The 18521-nt window shown below is 37.8% G+C and overlaps 1 protein-coding gene across 1 annotated transcript in view; it reads left to right on the top strand.

Annotated features, from left to right (window-relative positions):
• Positions 1 to 6001: 6001 nt before the first annotated feature.
• LOC130911302 (gastrula zinc finger protein XlCGF57.1-like) overlaps positions 6002 to 18521 on the top strand; it is a 31304-nt gene continuing 18784 nt past the window's right edge. The window contains exon 1 of the mRNA XM_057829170.1: positions 6002 to 6315. Within this exon, the coding sequence (XP_057685153.1) occupies positions 6231 to 6315 (85 nt within the window). The 5' untranslated portion in view covers positions 6002 to 6230. The remainder of the gene's footprint in view (positions 6316 to 18521) is intronic.

The raw sequence follows: 18521 nt of genomic DNA, 5'->3' as shown, positions 1-18521 counted from the left end.
GAATGAATCTAAAACTACATTTAGCACAAGCTAATGCATTATTTCATTAACTCAAGGAAGAAGATGAGTCGTATTTGTCGTTGTTTTCCTCTGATTAATCGGCGTCTCGGCGAGTAGAAGTGACAGTAGAGCGCAAACGGCGAAAGAGTAGGCTGTGTGACGTTGTGTGCGACGCAGCTCCCTCCGTGACCTGTTCAAGAAGAAGCTTTATTGAGTGCGCAAAAAAAAAAAACAAAAAAAAAAAAACAACTTTATTGAGTCGCATAATACCGCAGCTCTCTGTCCCCTCAGACCGGAAATGTCGTCAACCCTTGCGACGAAAACAAGTTACGTTATAGGGAATGGGACGTACTACGTCATTGTTTGGACCCGCCTCCATGCTGGCAATATAATTCACTTCCGGGCCGGCAGAGTCAATGCGGATTGTAACGTGTGATAGTGCTAAGCTAACTCTTTCGGTGTTTTAGAAAGAAAATATGGGTGCTTTATTGTTGCGTTACCGGGTGCAACAGCGTCTCTTACGACAAAAAAAGGGGTGAGGAAAAATGGACTCACTTTTCACCGTTTTCCTGCATGGAGGACCAAATATCAGATCACGAAGGTACGACGGATGGCTGGATTGCAGCGGTTCGTCGGAAAAGCATTTCTTATGATCATATTTCTGCTGGAATGAGAGTGTGTTCCTGTCATCTCTACTCTTGTAAGTTGAACGATTTATCCACTTTTGGTTTCAATACGTTTTTGTTTTTTTACACCGTTGTGTAAATCTGCCTCGGTAGCAATGCTCGCCTACTACGACTCCCCTACCTGTTGTGTTCCTAGGTAAACCTGCTGACAACACGTCCCGATTGGTCACCATCTCTCTTCTTGGATCATTTGACAAAGAAAATTTGTTCAATGGAGTGGTTCCATTTGTCCTGTGTCGGACTCAAACAAGCCCCTGCAGCAGACGCCATCTGGGTCTGCCTTTCTCGTCGATGAACTGCGGGCTTTTAACTTGTGAAAATGCAAGAACTTTAATGCACATATTTATTCTGCCTGGCTATTTAACTATGGCCAGTGACGTTTTTTTTTTATTTATTTTTTTAACCACTTTGACAAAGACACCTTTCATTGTAATGTTGAATTTATATATTCTATTATTATTTTTAAATTATAATATTCTTATTTGCACTTATGTAGACTTTAGACTGTCAATTCAAATAGTGTTGGAAAAGTTGCAATACCTAAAATAGAAATGCAAGAACTGTAAAGTACATATTTATACACCTTTATTTACCTAAGGCGACTGGATGTTTTTTAACTGCTTTGAAAAATACAGGTTTTGTTGTGATCTTGTATTTATATAGTATATAGCTTTTTATAATGTATTATGTATTATAATATTTGCTGCCCCCTGCCAGAGTGTGGGCCATTTTGTACTAAAATGATTTTAAACTGTCAGTTCAAATACTGTGTTGGAGACTAGTACTTGCAATACTTAAAATGGAAATGCAAGAACTTTAAAGCACATATTTATCCTGTCTGGCAATTTACCCAAGGCCAGTAAATAGTGTTTTAAACTGCTTTGACAAAGACACGTTTATTGTGATCTTGTATTTGTGTATTACTTATAATTATATAATATTTGCTGCCACCGTCAGAGGGTGGGCCTTGTTTGCACTAATTTAAAGATTTTAAACTGTCAATTCAAATATCGTATTGGAGAAATTGCATTACTTGAAATAAATCTATTGCAACTTATCAGTCCCAGTTCTTGTCTACAACACTGTCCAAAAATTGTCAATGCATATTCCAAATAGAATAACAAAATTAAGTCACCTGACTTTGTAATTATTACACCTGTTTATTATGAAGACCTGAAGTAAACAACAAGCAGTTAGTTTGTCAAGAAGTTGTTCAAGTCATGTTTTGGTATTCATATTTTATTGACTTTTCATAACACTTGGGATCGTGTTTGTAAGAGCAGAGCAAACTGAAGTTTCAGCGTGCACTCTTCGCCTTTCCAACCTCTCAACGCTCCGATGTGGTGCGCTTGACCTCAGAATAACCCAAGAAGAGATATGGTGACCAATCGGGATGTGTTGTCAGCATTTCATATGCAGGTTTTCCTAGTAACACAACAGGTAGGTGATGAGGAGGAGTAGGTTAGCATTGCTACCGAGGCAGATTTACACAACAGTAAAGAAAAAAACAAAAAAAACGTATTGAAACCAAAACGGATAAATCGTTCAACTTACAAGAGTAGAGATGAGGGGAATACACTCTCATTCCAGCAGAAATATGATCATAAGAAATGCTTTTCCGACGAACCGCTGCAATCCAGCCATCCGTCGTACCTTCGTGATCTGATATTTGGTCCTCCATGCAGGAAAACGGTGAAAAGTGAGTCCATTTTTCCTAACCCCTTTTTTTGTCGTAGGAGACGCTGTTGCACCCGGTAACGCAACAATAAGCACCCATATTTTCTTTCTAAAACACCGAAAGAGTTAGCTTAGCACTACCACACGTTACAATCTGCATTGACTCTGCCGGCCCGGAAGTGAATTATATTGCCAGCATGGAGGCGGGTCCAAACAATGACGTAGTACGTCCCATTCCCTATTTCACCTCTCGCGAAGAAAACACGCTAAGTGGCCCCACTGAAAAAAGTTTTTAAAAGCGTATGCATGTTTAAAAATGTTAAATAGTTAACAACACTTGAGGTGAAAATATGAAGTGTTTATTCTGAGTTGAAAAGACCGTACTTATATCTAGTATTCTTAATATAATTTAAATAATGTCTTCCTTTACTTACTGCATGTGACTTTGCTCTACGTATATTGTTTAATACGTACTGATGAATTCAGCAGCGAATTGGCTAATGCTGCTAATGCTTTTTACATCTTTTTTTCCACAATGAACAGTCTTCTTTGTGTAGTTTTCATTATATTGCACTCTTATTTTTCATTATGTACATGCCTGCAATTCGCAGCTCGCTGTTTTTGTTGTTGTATGGTATTGTTGTTTTGCCTTCATTTGTTTTGTCTGGTCCTTTGTGGTTTGAATGTTGTCACATGATCCAAATAGGACAAGGTTGTAATTTTTTCTTGATATTGTTACTCTGCTTAGCTATATATTTTTTCATTATTTTGTTTTTTTTTTACTAGCTCCAAGATCACCACCCCATTGGGAAGAAACTAAATCACGACCCCCAAATGGTAGTCTTCCCATGCAGATACAGGGATGTCACACAGATCCAAATGGAAGTAAGTAGCATAAGTAGTAAGTGCAATTCAATGCAGTAGGAGTTCCCAAGCATCCTGCAGATGGAAGAGGATGAGCACGAACTACAATGTCTTGGAGCCATTCAAGTTCTGTTTCAACCATCTGGAAGATTGATTTACCTTTTTTGAGGAGATTGTTGACTAAAGAAAATATCTGGTATTCTCTCAATAATAATAAAAAATAATAAAACTAAAAAAATAAAGTTTACCACATTAGAACTGGTTGTATTGAGTTCATTTTTCTACACTTATAAATTAGTTGTTTTTTTTCCCTTTATCCCAGATGTTAGTTGTAGGTGGTTTTAATTACCTGTGATGAAGGCGGGAGTGCGTGCCGAAAAATGTCAGGTAATTAAAACAACCTACAACTATTGTCTGGGATAAAAGAAAAAAACAACTAACACATGACAACTATTTTCTCATTTCTGTTTGAAATAAAGGTGCCTTTCCTGGAGCAGAAAGTTTAATATAGTTTCTGAATTAGTTAATTAGGATCTTCACCCACATGAATGAATTTAAGTAGCAAAATGAAAGACAAAATTGGTTTGGTTGCAACATTGAGAGAATATTACGTTTTTGATACATTAAATTGTAATGAAGCTATATTAATGTGTCCGTTCATAAAAATGTAAGGATGACAGCAATTTCTAATTCTCAATTGGAGTATATTTTACATTTGACAAACTAAAGTACACACTGTGATAGGTCACAGGCGATATTTCAGTCACTAATTAAACCTTTATTGCAGTAGTGTGTATTTTAATTTTGATGTACTGTAACCGTGTTTTTCATTTTGGTAAAATCAGCAGGCTTTAACAAACTGACCGCGCTTAAAGAGTTAATCTCCCGATTTCACCAAATCAATTTAAGGAGCATGGAAATAAATTATTATTTAAATAATAATGAGTGATGCTGAAACCGAAAATAAAAGACGTGCGAAAAGAAAAGTAAACTAGTATTTACGTTCGAATGGACGCTAACTATTACGATAAAACCGGAAGCTCGGAGCTCGAGCGCTCCTTCATGTTGTCATTTCCGGTCTGAGAGCTGCGATATTGCGTCACTTCCTGTCTGCGGGATGGGTACTGAGACGAGCGGCGCAGGGTACTGAGAGAGGCGGGCTGCAGCCAGACTCTTGGGGAGAGAGAGAGAGGGAGAATTTTGAATTCAACTACAGTACTTGTAAATATTTTTTAAAATACTTTTTTTCAATGTTATATATATTTTTTCTTCACTATAATCTTTTCTAATTTTTATGTAGATGTGTGTTCGAGAAGCTTGATTGCATGTACGTATATACTTTTGATAAGGTGATGGGTACAACACCTAACTTCACAGAGATATCTTCCAAACCCTTTTTGTGTTAGATGATATATATATATATATATATATATATATATATATATATATATATATATATATATATATATATATATATATATTTGCACTATTTTGCACTCTATAACCTGTTTTGACCATAGTATGTGTAAACGCCTATGACCATACCTGCTGTTTGTGTTGAATTGTCAAACATAAAACTATTCAATCTTATTTTTTTCTATTGAATGTTTACCCTAACAAGTTGAATAAATATTATCAAGCTTCAAAACGGTTGGTCGAGCATGTTTGGTTGTCAATGGGACGTCAACATTACAAATTTTGAAAAAAGATTTTGGGATTTTTTTGTCTTTTTGGGTCCAAAATGTGGATTATAATTGGTCAGTGAAGAAAACAACAGTTTAGACATGAAGTTCAAGGTGTCCTGAAAAAAGGGACCCAATTTGGCCATTGTAAAAATTTTTTTCTTTGAAATATAAAGGCAACATAAAATGCATGCAAATTCGGCCAAAATAGGCTTAGGTGTTAAAGGGTTAACTAGCTTTCACACTCAAAACAAGATGGAGAAAATCATTTGACTAGATTTAAGAAAAAATATCAAATTAAGACTTTATACTGTAAACTTGCAGTGTGAAAGTATAAGTCAATACAGATTTATTTTGCATTAATCATTTAGCCTATGAATTAATTAGGTTGTTACTGGTGAGAAATTTAGCCCTGACAGCCGTTAACCCAATCTGTTTGGTCTTATCAATGTCCCGTCCCCAGCAAAATGTGTACATGCAGGTTATGCTGTTATATCGTCCTTTCCAATATTGAGACCAAACCTACGCCCTTGGTTTGATGCAGTGTTTCTTTTTTTGTGTGTGTGTGTTTTGTGATGTTTTTTGAAGCATCGGCTCGTGACAGCAAGATTTGCTTCAGATTTTGACACCAATCTTTAGAAAAAATGTTCTCACAATGCACTTTGAATTGGTTCTGGAAAATATTGTCAAAGTTGTACTTCTGTGGTGATTTCTATTGTCAAACATGTAATTTAGATGTTTAATAATAATAATGAATAAGTAGACCGTCATATATTAGTAATTCTATTGCTTGAAATGAAAATAATAACACCAGAGGGCGTTGCTGAATGCACTGAATGATTCCTGTGACGAACTACACTTCCCATGATCCTTATAGGAGCAACGTTAACGCTACGATGCCACTGTTGATTTTTTTCCCCGAACATGTAAAAATATAGATTGAATTGTATATGAGAAACATTTTTATCTTGAAAGGAAAGTCTTAATTTGGGCTGTTTTTGTTTTTTAATTATGGAAATAGGCGGGTTTTACGGCTGGAGACTGTCTTTCCCATCATGCAATTCTGGTCGGAAATGCAAACAATCAGGACTGGCCAAGGTGGAACATTTTTTTCTTTGTGCGCGTCTTGTTTTTCCCTCGATTTCGATTACTTAACTAAGCCGAAGCCTCGACGACGTGTCCGGCATCAGCCACTCATACATCAGTCTTCAAGTCTCAGCACTCGTTGAAGTTTTGTAACCTGCTTTAGCCTAGCCTAGCTGGTCAATCGCAAACAAAGCTGCAAGACACGTCGTCAAGCCTTCAGAATTAAATAAGGAAAATGTCCGGGAGAACGACACTGACTCCACCTTGTGGAGTAAAAGAGGAGCCCCCATGTCACCAACACTCGAATGTGTGCAAACAAGGTTGGTTCACGTTCGATTTTACGTATACTATTACTGTGCTTGACAGACAGATACCGGTGTTGTACCGAAATCTGCGATCCATCGGAATCTGTGACGAAGGAGGGCGATGTTGCCAACAGCAACGAGATTAGGAAACGAAGAAAGACTTTTCCGCTAATGGCGTAAACTACCATTTGCTACGTAAATGAGGCGATACGCGCGCGCTACAAGTTGCCGAGACTTATTTTCCCTTTCACGGAATGAAATAAACGTCATGATATTTTATCATGACGTTGTCATGAAGAAAATGTCTGCTTCAATAAATTTTTTTTTTTTTTTTTTGACGTTTCGAAAATTTTTGCTTGAATAGATTAGTTACTTTTGATACTGTGAAATAGTAAGCTGCAATTGCTATTATTCTTCCTGAAGAGGTTATTGTGTAAACATCCCATTCAATGAATTACATTTATTGTATGACTTTTGACATTGTGAAAATGTGTATTCTAATAAATTACATTCCTGTATTGTATTTTTGAGATTATGAAATTATCCGCACTTATAAATTACATTCATTCTATGAGGTTATTACTCTTCCTTACACACTCACGCATTTACAATTTTTAATGTATACAGTGCATCACAAAAGTTTGTACACCCCTCGCATTTCTGCAGATATTTATATCTTTTCATGGGACAACACTGACAAAATGACATTTTGATACAATGAAAAGTAGTCCGTGTGCATCTTATATAATAGAGTTCATTTATTTTCCCCTCAAAGTAACTCAAAATATAGCCATTAATAGTGTATCCAAACCCCCGGCAACATAAGTGAGTACACCCCATAGACACCCCGTAGAAACTACGTACACTCATAAATGTCCAAATTGAGTACTGCGTGTCATTTTCCCTCCGAAATGTCATGTGACTCGTTACAGGAGTGCTGTCAGCATTGCTGCAGAGATTGAAGAGGTGGGGGGGTCAGCCTGTTAGTGCTCAGACCATACGCGGCACTCTACATCAAATTGGTGTGCATGGCTGTCACCCCAGGAGGAAGCCTCTTATGAAGAAAGCCCACCCGTCTCATTAGACCATAGGAGATGGTTCCAGTAATCCATGTGCTTTGTTGACATGTCTTCAGCAAGCTGTTTGTGGGCTTTCTTGTGTACCGTCTTAAGAAGAGGTTTCCTCCTGGGGTGACAGCCATGCACACTAATTTGATGAAGAGTACGGTGTATGGTCTGAGCACTAACAGGCTGACCCCCCCCACCTCTTCAATCCCTGCAGCAATGCTGACAGCACTCCTGTAACGCGTCACATGACATTTTGGAGGGAAAATGACAAGCAGTTCCCAATTTGGACGTAGTTCCCATGCGGTGTACTCACTTTTGTTACCAGGGGTTTAGATATTAATGGCTACATTTTGAGTTATTTTGAGGGGAAAATAAATGAACTCTATTATACTAGTATAAGCTGCACACAGACTACTTTTCATTGTGTCAAAGTGTCATTTTGTCAGTGTTGTCCCATGAAAAGATAGATACACTGTAAGGACAATGATATAAATGTAAATGCGGTAGTTAGTGTGTGATTTCGCTGTATTTTCCTTATGCTATTTCCCAGCCCATCGAAGGCAATTCCTCACTTATTTGACATCCTCTTACCCTCATTTGAACACGTATTTCCTCAAAACGACCTCCAGATAGTATATTTTGATTGTCACGTTTTCTCATAGGTGCAGATGTGGCTGTAGGAAATTGTGATACCTCTTTATTGTGTCTAAGAACAATCAAGTTACTCTTAAAGCTCTTTGCTGATGTTCTGACACCATCCTTAATCTCCCCTACTATATCTCCTCTCAACTGGACCCCCAGAGTATGTACATTTTATCATCATATATTCCGATAGGTCCAGATGTGGCTGTCGGAAATGGTGTAGGGCTGTCCCAAACGACTAATTTCCTCCCGATTAGTCAGCCGACTATTTTTACAATTAGTCGACTAATCTATTTTTTTTTTTTTTTTTTTTTTACTACTTTGATAATGAACTTTTTGTTGAAGCTTATTAATTCACAAAAAACATTTTGGAACACCTAAATTCTTTATTACATATAAATAAATAACATAAATATCAATAATTAATCACAAACAATGAGGTCAAATGCTGCTGGCATTAACTAGTGCCAAAAAAAAAATGTAAACGGAAACACTGAGACTTCACCTCTTTAACAGGAGTCAAAACAATTCTTACTCTTTTTGTGAAAGTTGTCATTGTCTATATTGTTCTAAATGTTAAAATGAATTGCAATGTCCCGGACAACCATTTTCAGAATACTTTGAGTTCAGATGCCTTTTCTGGTGTGCATTCTGCATTTTTGGGGGAGGGGAAAAACTATTCAACTTTTGTTTGTTTTAACCTGAAAATAGATAAAGTAGAGGGCACACAGAAATATTACCACAATTATTTTGAATGAGAGGCGCACATACTCACAGTAACAAAAATTAAATATATAGTATTTTATAGTATACTACTAAATGTGTATACACAATGATACTTTATAATTTAAGTAACTAACATTAGTGCAGTCATGGATTACAGTAAGCAGGCCAGTGCTGTTTCCATATATATTTTTATTATATTATGCATATACAGAATATATGTGTATATTTTCCCCAAGTGGGACCTTCCATGATCCTAATAAATTTAATAATAATTAAAAAAAATATTATATAATTATATATATATATATATATATATTATTTTATTAAATAAAAATGCACGTTGATATGACGAACATAAAGGTAACTTCCATTTTAAAAACTCGTTAGAAAGTTGTATGGATTTACAATCCGCTAGCTTGTTGTTTCTTGTTGTCTTCGAAAATTATACTTGGGTGACGGTGCTTCAAGTGTTCATTCATAGCCGACGTGCTACCATGGTATGCGAGATCAGCTTAGCAGAGAGTACACACAGTGGCACCCTCCATATTTTCCTTGAAATTATTCCAGGCTCTGGCTATTCTGGTCCGCTTTTTTGGCTTTATGCCACTTTCACGTGTCACCAGTTCTGCCCTTTTTGGTAATTGGCGGTTTTTTCAACTCCTCGCCGTAGTGAAGCGTAAACCGGCGATTCACTTGGCTCGTTGTCGTCGGTTCGTCCGATTTCCTCCTCCGGAAGGCGGCGGCGTGCATAAAAACACCGAGAGGCGTCAGATGGCTCTTGATGGAAACTTTTATTGACCAAAACAAAAACGTGGGGGATGCAGCCACTGAACTCCGCGCTACCGCGCACTTTCCCAACTCGCCGATGTCGCTCCCTCTCTCTTGCTCGCCCACTTTCTTCCTCTTTGCTCAATCTGACAATGTCGGTCACTTTGAAATAAGAGCTGACCCCTTGGGGGTGCCAGTAACAACCGCTTGCATCGCGAGTGCCCGCCATTCATAACTTTATCCGGATGTAATTTTTAAAAAACCTGTCATTACCCGTCGACGGTATGTTTTGCCCGTCGACGTATTTACGTCATCGATGACGTCGACGACGTCGACTAGTCGGGACAGCTCTAAAATGGTGATACTCCTCTACTGTGTCTAAGAACAATCAAGTCATTCTTAAAGCTCTTTCCTGATCCCCTGACACTATCCCTACTCCCCCCTACCACATCTTGTCTCAATTGAGCCTCCAGAGTCTGTGCATTTTATCATGACATTTTCTGATAGATGCAAATGTGGCTGTCAGAAATTGTGATCCTCCCCAACTGTAGGTGGCGCCGTAACATTGACCCTTGCACTTTTTGCGATAGCCGATTAACCCAATTTTCAGCTCTGGGGTCCAATTGAAAGGAGTTGTACTAGGGAAAGTGGGGGCTGTCATTAGATCAGCAAAGAGCCTTAGAAGTGACTTGATTGATTTTAGACACAATAGGGGAGGATCACAATTTCTGACAGCCACGTCTGCACCTACCAGAACATGTGACAATAAAAATATTACAGGTACACGATAATTATTGGTCCGATAATAGGAATTATGACGTCATCCCAATAGATCCAATAACATTATTAATAGGACCGATAATATACGTATAATTTTTTTGGCACGGTGTTGGCGGTTTGGGATGTGTGTAGGGCTGCAGCTATCGAATATTTCAGTAATCGAGTAATCGATTGAAAATCCTATCGATTAATCAAGTAATCGGATAAAACATTTTTTAGGTAAAGAGCAATTATTAATATACATGAGAAAAGACATTTCATCTAATATTGAACCATTTTCAGTCAATCAATGTCTTTATTTTCGATGTACATTGTTGAAAACAGCCAACAATTGCCTCTCTGATGTGACTAGAATAAAAAAAAAAAGACCAATTCACTGCTTTCACTCCAAAAACTTTTAGAGCTTATAAAAACTATATACAGTGGGGAGAACAAGTATTTGATACACTGCCAATGGGTTTTCTCACTGTATATTTCTTACCTAAAAATGCCATTACGCTTGATAAAACACATCACTTAAAAGTTAGGCGTTTTTCCATCGTGTTTCAATTGAATTTCCATTTGTGTCAAGCTATTTTTAAGTTCTAGTTAAGTTTTAAGTTAGTCTAAACTAAGTCCTGATAGGATTTTGAGTTTTTGCAGTGTTCAAAATAAATGTATTGTAACATACCAGGTTATAATATGGCGGGGATATTTGCATGCGTTCCTGAATGCACCGCGTGACGTGCGTTGGTGAGGGAGGTGCGGGAGAGCGAGACACGTGCCTTCCTGTTGTTGTTGTCATTCCACAAGTTCCCAAAAAGATATTATTGCAACCTAACGAAGCGGGTGACTTTGTCAACGTTACAGTATGATACCTGCTGTATTGGAGCACATTACGGGCCAGTGCTACTTGGTGTTTTATCCAGCAATGACGACTGAGCTGAAATTGACAGTTAGCTTTATCATATTTTCATTTTACACCCTCATCACTCTACAGCGCTATGTTTCACTGATTAAATAAAGCCTATATGTAAGACACGTTAGCCACGCATCGACAGTGGTCTTAATAGAAACCTAGCGCTCCGCAGGGTCAATGTTGCGTACGTGAGCGAGTGACAGTAACGTTAATCTTATTAGCGCTTAGAAGTGTACTGCTTTAAGATGGCGGCTGTTTACTAACACCGCTGACTCTGTCATTTCGCATCTAGTTCAACATACAGTACATGTGATATCTATGAGACACATCAGATGCTACCTGCTACCACCGCATCATGCGGGCTAGTTTTTAGCAACGACGGCGTAGTTTGTAGCGACTGTCGGCTGCAGAAAGGTTTTTTATATATTTTTTTTATTGCTTCTTCCTCTACGCACGTCACATCAGCGCGTTGTCCCGCATTAAAAGTAGTCCGGGCAAAACGTGATGCTTAGAGCTGGCAAAATCAAACGATTCCTCGAGGTGAATAAAATCACTCAGATCAGTTTTTAAACTCGAGTTCAATTCAATTCAATTTTATTTGTATAGCCCTGGATCACAACAACATTGCTAGGCTTTGGAGAGGCAATATGATACACAATCAGAAACAGCAAATGAAGCAACAAAGATGAATAAATAAATTCAAGTCCTGGGTTTCCCAGGAGTTGCTCGAGTATTCGTTTCAGCTCTAGATGTGTGCGTTTGTTTCAACTCCTGTTTTGCCAGTACAACGTATTAGTGACTGTGTGTGGTTTGGGAGGAGGGAGTTTTACAACCAATCGAGCGCTTTCTTTCTGTGACGAAACGCTTAAGTGACGGCAGTGTGCAGCACGGCTGGCTAGTAAACAACAAGCATGGCGTCGGTTGTGTGGGATTTTTTAAAAAATTGTCGGTGGAGAACGCTTCACTTGCAATTTGTAACACATGCAAAGCCTAAGTTCCACGAGGAGGGGAAAAGTCGTCGACCTACAACACATCTTAATAAGCTACTTAAAAGATCACAATCGCTTCGATGGTGTTTAAAAATAGTATGAGGATGTGCGAGCTGCGAATGAAGCTGCCCATCACAGGTTCATCATTCCAAGCCGCCACCACTTTTCAGATGAATGTTTACCGGCAAATTATAATATGGCTGTCCCAAACGACTAATTTTCTCCCGATTAGTCAGCCGACTATTTTTACGATTAGTCAACTAATAATAAAAAAAAAAAAAAAAATTTAAAATTTTGTTTTTGTTTACTAATTTAGCAGTGAAATTTTTGTTGACGCTTATCAGTTCACAAAAAACATATTGGAACACTTAAATTATTTATTAGAGTACAAATAAACACGTAAATAACAATAATAAATCACAAATAAACAATGAGTTCAAATGCTGATAGAATTAACTAGTGTAGCATCCCGATTGAAAAGGTGGTCTCTTAAACTGATGGTTTACAACTTTTATTCCATCCTTGATGTAATCACACCGTAAGAGCTACGGTGCACACAAATAAAACAACACAATTAGAACTTAACAAAAACTTTTCACCTTTTTCCTTTTAAACCTTATTTATATATCAATGAATTGCCTTTACCTTAATTTATTACCTTATCATTGACAATCTCTCCCTTGAGTGCAATCACTGTATATACTGTATATATTTATGACCTTTTAACCTTATATAATTTTCTATACCATAAAATAAACCATAACATGAAATAAACCTTTCAGTTAGCATTAAGGACAATACTAATAGCACTTATAGGCCCATTGTCAATGAAACATTATTATTCAGTAAGGCGACAGCACCCTCTGGTGTACAAAAAATGAAAAAAAAAAAAAAATTACAAACTGGGTGACGGCGCATGAGGTGTTTATTCACGGCCGACGTGCAGCCAAGCTTGACATTGAAGAGACAGGACAGAAGAGTGTACCCTCCGTTGTTTCTTTGAAGTAAGTCAATGTTTTGGACACTCTGGTGCGCCTTTTTTGGCTTTGTGCCGCTTTCCCCGCTTGCATACAGAGCATCCGACATTCTGAACTTTCCACGCATATATTTTTCTGAACTTTCCACGCATATATTTTTTTTAACCCTTCATTAACCGTCGACGGGATGTTGTGCTCGTCGACGGATTTACGTCATGGATGACGTCGACTATGTCGACTAGTCGGGACAGCTCTAAATTAGAATGAGATTGCCACACTCGTCTATACTTTGATCGGCAATCATGCACGGCACATAAGTTTCACCACGGACAGTCTTGTCAGCATGCTTGGTCTGACGGTGCAGTGGCTGGATAAGGATTTCGTACTGTACAGAAAAGAAACCTCATGCTTCATTCAAAATGGGTTCACTCACTGCCGTTTATATGGATTCTTATAAGGCAAGCCATTATTGCTTTTTATTCTACCATATTTGATAATGAGGAATGCGCTTTCACTAAATTTATAACTTGTTTCAGTGTTATAGTTATTTACTTTTGGATACTGTGAAGAGTCTTAATGCACTTTTTGTTTCAATTAAATTTATCAACATTTACCAATAAGTATTTCTTTACTGGAATCGTAGCCTTGGCTTATGCAAAGTTTTGTGACTGTTCTAGAGGCCTTATTTTTCTATCTTTGAGTGATGAACCTTACAATGGCAATTGGCAAATATTTGCATTTTAAAGTGTTATTTTTAAAAGTTATTGAGAGGCCTTTTGGTTATTGATAGGCTTGCTGTCCCATAATTGCCAGGTTAAGTTGTTTAATGGACCAAGACCATAACAGTCTCCTGCCCTGTAGCATCAAATGTTTTTATCTGATGACAAAGCACAATACCTGTTGGGTTTATCTTTTTAGTTCTGTGCTCATTGTTCAGGGAACACCTCTTCAATGACACTGACTAATTGATTGTGATTGACTCAAATTATAGTTATTTGAAAAAATAAATATTGGCACTTTATTTGAAGTCGCAACTGTTCTTGTCTTTGTTTTGTTCATTATAATAATGTTCATGTCATAATGAAAAATCTGGTTAGGTCAAAGGCAAATCTATGTTGAATCCACCACTAGTTTTTTTTAACCTCCAGGGGTTCAAAAACTGCGAATATACATTTTAAAAATTATATATTTATTTTCGGTTACCGGTATCGGCTTTGAGGAGCAGGAAGTTATCGATAACGTTTTTTTAAAAAATGGATATCGTCCACCCCTAAAAAAATATAGGTCCTGGAGGTGGTTTTGAGTAAATACATATTCAGATGACGGTAAAAGAATGTCAGATGAGTAAGGATTTGTCTTTTGATGGGCTGGGCAAGAGCATAAGGAAAATACAGCGAGATCAATCACTGACTACGGCATATTAGGGATGTCCCGATCCAGGTTTTTGCACTTCCGATCCGATACCGATACTGGCCGAGACCGGCCTATCTGAGCATGTATTAAAGTTTAAAGTTATTTAGCCTCCTTACTTTGTTGTCAGACCCATTTTGAAAAGGGTTTTAGTACTCTTGATAACAACTAGCCAGCTGAGTTACTGTAGATGAGTTTGAATAACACACAATGGTTGGTAACAAGAAACTGACTTGTTTATTCAGTGACAAACACAAAACATTATAAATAACACACAGAAATGGCATAGTCAGTCAGTAAAACGTGCAAATAATTTTGTAAACTGTCAGTGGAAAATTCCACAACCCCCCCAAGCTATTAGATGCTTTTAATGTTTCGTGCATTAGTTACAAAAATTGTATAAAAAGCCTCTCAGGTTTAAATATACGACTATTTCAGTATCAAGTTAACATTTTAAAACAGTAAATAAAATACTCAAGTCCCCATTCTGTATCAGCAGCTTTAAACTACATTCAATTAATTAGCGACTCAACTGTTAAAGTTGTTAAAATTGCTCCCGTTATTCCATAATTTCCCTTCTGTCTACTTTGGACATGTGAGAGTTTAAAAACTGTTCTGAAGATAGATTCAAGTCAAGATTTTGCCGATTTAGGAGTATTTTGGATAAAAAGTTAATTAGGTTGGCTTGGAAGGTTCACTACAACAGCCTACAAGGGAAGTCTCCTGCTTTAAGATGGCGGCTGTTTACTAACGCACGTAGTTTTCAATGCACGTGTTGCTAACGCCGTCAAGTCTGTCCTTTTGCATCTAGTTCTATATACATATGATATCTATTAGACAAGCATGACCTTTACTCTCGGGACGCAATGCGGTCCGTTTCTCATTGCGTCCCGAAGACCGCGCTGTGTATTAGTTCCGCTTTACTTGTCATATTTCAATAATCGGAATTTGGATGTTTGTGAATCGTTCTCGAATCTTCCACGGCCGAATCGCTCAAGGATGTAATGATGGCTGGGCATGTTGTACCGTGGTTCTAATGCTGCGTTCAAGAAAAGTGGGGTGTCGGACTTTTCTGATCTCCGACTAGGAAAATATCATTGGAACGCCACTCGAACTGGGAGGTTCAAGTCGCGAAGTCAGAGAAAAAATAACTACCCTGACTTCCAAGTTGTTTCAATCTGACGTCATTGGACAAAATGGCGCTCAAGAAAACGTATTGAATGATAACACAATAATGAAGTAAATCAAGTTTATTTGAGATGCCATGTATTTTTTTCTCATACAGTGAATTATCTTTGTTGTGCTATGTTTTTATATTGACGATCAGCAAAGGATTTAACTAAAAAAAGGCAGTTTACAGTGTGGGCTATAACGCAGCCGTCGTTTTTCCTCTACTATTTGATCGGTAATAGGAAGGCAGGTTCACTGGAGGTCAAAATGTCTTTGGATGGCCAAAATAAAAAACACCTCGTCGCGATCAGCCATCTTTGTTGTTTACATTTGCTTGGAACGCTTTGAGGTCGGACTGGTACCATCCGAGTGGGATAAATCCGACTTCCCACTTCTCTGGAATGCAGCATAAGTGTTGGATGGTGCGTCTTTACTCACGAGAGATAATAGCTCGTCATCCAGAATGAATTCTTCGGCAATGACTCTTGTTATTCCCTGGGCTTTGGGACTGTCGAGTGCCAGTTTGTCACACATAGCAAAGTTTCTGCCAGTGTTAGTTGCGTAAGACCTCTCTTTTTGTCTTCGGTTTTCTTAACATACTCCTTATATTGTTTGTGGTGGTATGTCGCTAAATGCTTGATTAGGTTGGTTGTATTAAAACTTCTTACAGCTTTACCACCACCACGCTTGACTTTATTGTGGCATATGTTGCACTCTGCCTCTTCGTCTTTGTCGTCCTTTAAGGTGAAATGATCCTACACAGCTGACATTTTTACCGATAAAGTCTCGGTAGATTCGGAGACGGCAATGTAGTGTGTTGAAGGTGTGCCTTAAAATGCGGACCGGATTTTAGGGAAACCGAAGCAAAAACTGGAATGGATTATGTATATCGGTGCGCTGGAAAACCCGGACCGGATTTAAAAAAAAAAACTATCAGAAGTCTGGATCGGAATTTTTCCGTGTCGGCCGATCCGATACCGATGCACATTTTTTTGCCCATATCGGCCTATATGCCATAGAGATGTCATCGGATCGGGACATCTCTATGGCATATATACTTTTATATCATTAGCCTTATACATTTAAAATTGTGAATGCATGTGTGTGTAAGAAAGTCATAAGTTAAAAGAATATACCGTATTGGCCCGAATATAAGACGGTGTTTTTTGCATTGAAATCAGATTGAAGAAGCTGGGTCGTTTTATAATCGCGTTCTAGACGTTATACCCATTCACGACGCTAGATGGCGCCAGATATCAATAAAGCGATGTTCTGTCATGATCTCAGCGGTCTAGACATTTTACCCATTCACGACGCTAGATGGCGCCAGATATCATTGAAGTGATTTTCTGTCATGACATCTCAGATATCTCAAGTTTAACCAGTTGGCATTACTTTATTGGTTTTTCCTTATTCAGATTTGTTTCAAGACTACAATTACAGTTAGATTTCACTTTGATGGTTAATGCAGTTATTGCAATTTTGTTGTTTCATCACAATAGATTTGTTTATTTACATTTCAAAAACCCGAAGTCATTCATTTACAAATGTGATTCCACTTAAGTTTACATGTTTAAATGTTCAGATGTTAAGATTTGAATGAGGCAAAATAATATGCTTTTTCTCTCAAATATATTGTTATAATCATTTGTTTCGGATGTACTGTAATTATTTTGTGTGTAAAAAATAATTTGGGGTTCAAAAAGTTTTTTTCAAACTTGAGTCTTGAAAAAGAGGGGGTCGTCTTATAATCAGGGTCGTCTTATATTCGGGCCAATACGGTAAGTAATTTATAAGAGCAAACAATTCCATAATATCACAAATATAATACGGTACCTAATTTAGAAAAGCGCACATTTTCACAACATCAAAAGCCATACATTTTATGTCATTTATTTAATGGGATATTTACACAACAACTTGATCATGACAAAGAATAATACCAATTTATTACAGTGGACTATTTCACAATGTCAAAAATTCACATGAAACATTCAATTTTTTAAAGCATTTTCTTAATAACGATGTCCTGATCCAATGTCATGATGTTAATACAGTGAAAGCGAATATTAGCCTTGGCAACTTGTAGCGAGCCTCGTTTACAAAGCAAATGACAGTTCACGCCGTTGGCGTAAGTTGTCTTCTTCGATTCCTCTTCGTCGTTGCTGTCGGCCTTGCTGTTGGCAACATCGCCTTCCTTTGCCACAGAATCTGACGGATCGCAAATTTCGGTACAACGCTGGCAATAAGAATTCATTTTTCAGGCATGAAAATCTCTCACCTTTCGGCGAAATTCGCCGTTTTGAAGTCAAAAAGGATGACCTACGTGAATCGTGTAGATCCGAGGAGAAAAATTTAAAGGGGGGGGGGGGTCGTTTGTAGGCATGTGCCAGTTACCTTCACGGATTACCATGCTATGAAAACGTCGCGGTTACAAAACCACTAAAATTTTCCGTCATACAGTAGTACGTATTCGTTATTTTTCATGTGTCGAAAATGCAGCCAGAATTAGCTTGGCGCGGCAGCGCTTACCCCTTCCCCTGTTTGATGCTGCGTGTGTCAGTGACGCTATTCCAGCAAACCCAAAAACAAGCACTCCAAACGCAAGGCGTAAATTCTTCAATTTATTGATCTCTCAAATCGTGGTAACTGAAATATACCAAATGAATACATTTAAAACGTTGTACACTCGTATTTTTCCACATGTGAGTAGCTTCAACAGTTTAGCTTCATGAAAAAGTTCGTCAAAAACAAAACACACATTTTCCTTTCAAATTCAATACACAAAGTTACT

This window comes from Corythoichthys intestinalis, unplaced genomic scaffold (genome assembly GCF_030265065.1).
Source record: "Corythoichthys intestinalis isolate RoL2023-P3 unplaced genomic scaffold, ASM3026506v1 HiC_scaffold_25, whole genome shotgun sequence".
NCBI lineage: Eukaryota > Metazoa > Chordata > Actinopteri > Syngnathiformes > Syngnathidae > Corythoichthys > Corythoichthys intestinalis.
The sequence above is the reverse complement of the archived record's forward strand: the minus strand, read 5'-3'. Positions and strand labels throughout refer to the sequence as shown.